This window comes from Pyrus communis, chromosome 7 (assembly GCF_041283825.1).
Source record: "Pyrus communis isolate YQ-2024b chromosome 7, ASM4128382v1, whole genome shotgun sequence".
Classification (NCBI taxonomy): Eukaryota; Viridiplantae; Streptophyta; class Magnoliopsida; order Rosales; family Rosaceae; genus Pyrus; species Pyrus communis.
In genome coordinates, this window is record NC_142571.1 from 9602703 (window position 1) to 9603851 (window position 1149).

General features: G+C 43.0%; 1 protein-coding gene across 1 annotated transcript; it reads left to right on the forward strand.

The window, feature by feature from the left end:
- The first annotated feature begins 495 nt into the window (after nucleotides 1-495).
- LOC137734255 (uncharacterized) lies at nucleotides 496-921 on the forward strand. Its single transcript, XM_068473551.2, has one exon. The coding sequence runs from the start codon at nucleotides 496-498 to the stop codon at nucleotides 919-921; it is 426 nt and encodes a 141-aa protein (XP_068329652.2).
- Nucleotides 922-1149: the final 228 nt, after the last annotated feature.

Genomic DNA, 1149 nt, shown 5'->3' on the forward strand with positions numbered 1-1149 from the left:
GGGGCCAAGCTCAACTACACCCCAATCGAGAAGAAGTGCCTTGCTGTAGTCTTTGATGTCCAAAAGCTCAGACATTACATGCATGCTTACACCATCCACTTGGTTGCCAAAGCTGACCCAGTGAAATAGGTCATGTTCAAGCTAGTTTTGACGAGGCGACTAGATAAATGGGCATTGCTTCTCAATCAATACGAGATCATCTACGTTCTGGCTAAAGCCATTAAGGGACAAGTGCTAGCAGACTTCATTGTTGATCATCCAATCCTAGTCGATTGGAAAATGTCAAAGAACTTGCCTGACAAAGAAGTGTTCTACGTCGACATCTTCTCAACATGGAAAATGTTCTTCGATGAATCTATACTAGTAGACGGAGCAGGGGCAAGAGTAGTAGTATTCATGTCACCAGAAAGACAAATACTACCTTATTCCTTCCGGCTAAGCGAGCTATGCTCCAACAACAACGCTAAATACTAAGCGCTAATTATCAGACTCCAAATGACGATCGACATGGAAATCATAACGCTAGAAGAATATGGCAACTCTAAGCTCATAATCAATCAACTCTTGACTGAATATGAAGTGAGTAAAGATGATCTCGTCCCATACTTCTGGCTAGCAACTCAACTGCTCCGAAAGTTCGAGGCCATGACGTTAGAATATGTGCCAAGAAAAGAAAATCAAATGGCAGATGCTCTTGCTAACTTAGCCTCAAGTATGGCGCTAGGAGAAGACGAAGCTACAGACGTGCCAGTTTGCCAAAGATGGGTGATCCCACCCGTCATTAAAATGCTACTAGATGATACAAACATCATCTCAGTACTTTCAGTCGACACTAAAGAATGGAAACAACCACTAATTGACTACTTGGATAATGGAAAGCTTTCGGACGATCCTAGACACCGTTCTAAAATACGTCGATAAGCACCCCGCTTCCTTTACTACAAAGGTCTTTTGAAGGAGTACTTCTAAGATGCCTAGGTGAGGAAGAAACTAATCAAGCTATGGAAGAAGCACACTCAGGCGTATACGGATCGCATCAATCTGGACCAAAGTTGCATTTCCATCTCAAAAAGATGGGCTACTATTGGCCAAGTATGGTAAAGGATTACCTGGAACACGCCAAAATGTGCCAAGCCTGCCAATTCCACA

Coding starts and splice junctions, on each gene's coding strand:
- LOC137734255 (XM_068473551.2), top strand. CDS start 496: ATGACGATCGACATGGAAATCATAACGCTAGAAGAATATGGCAACTCT.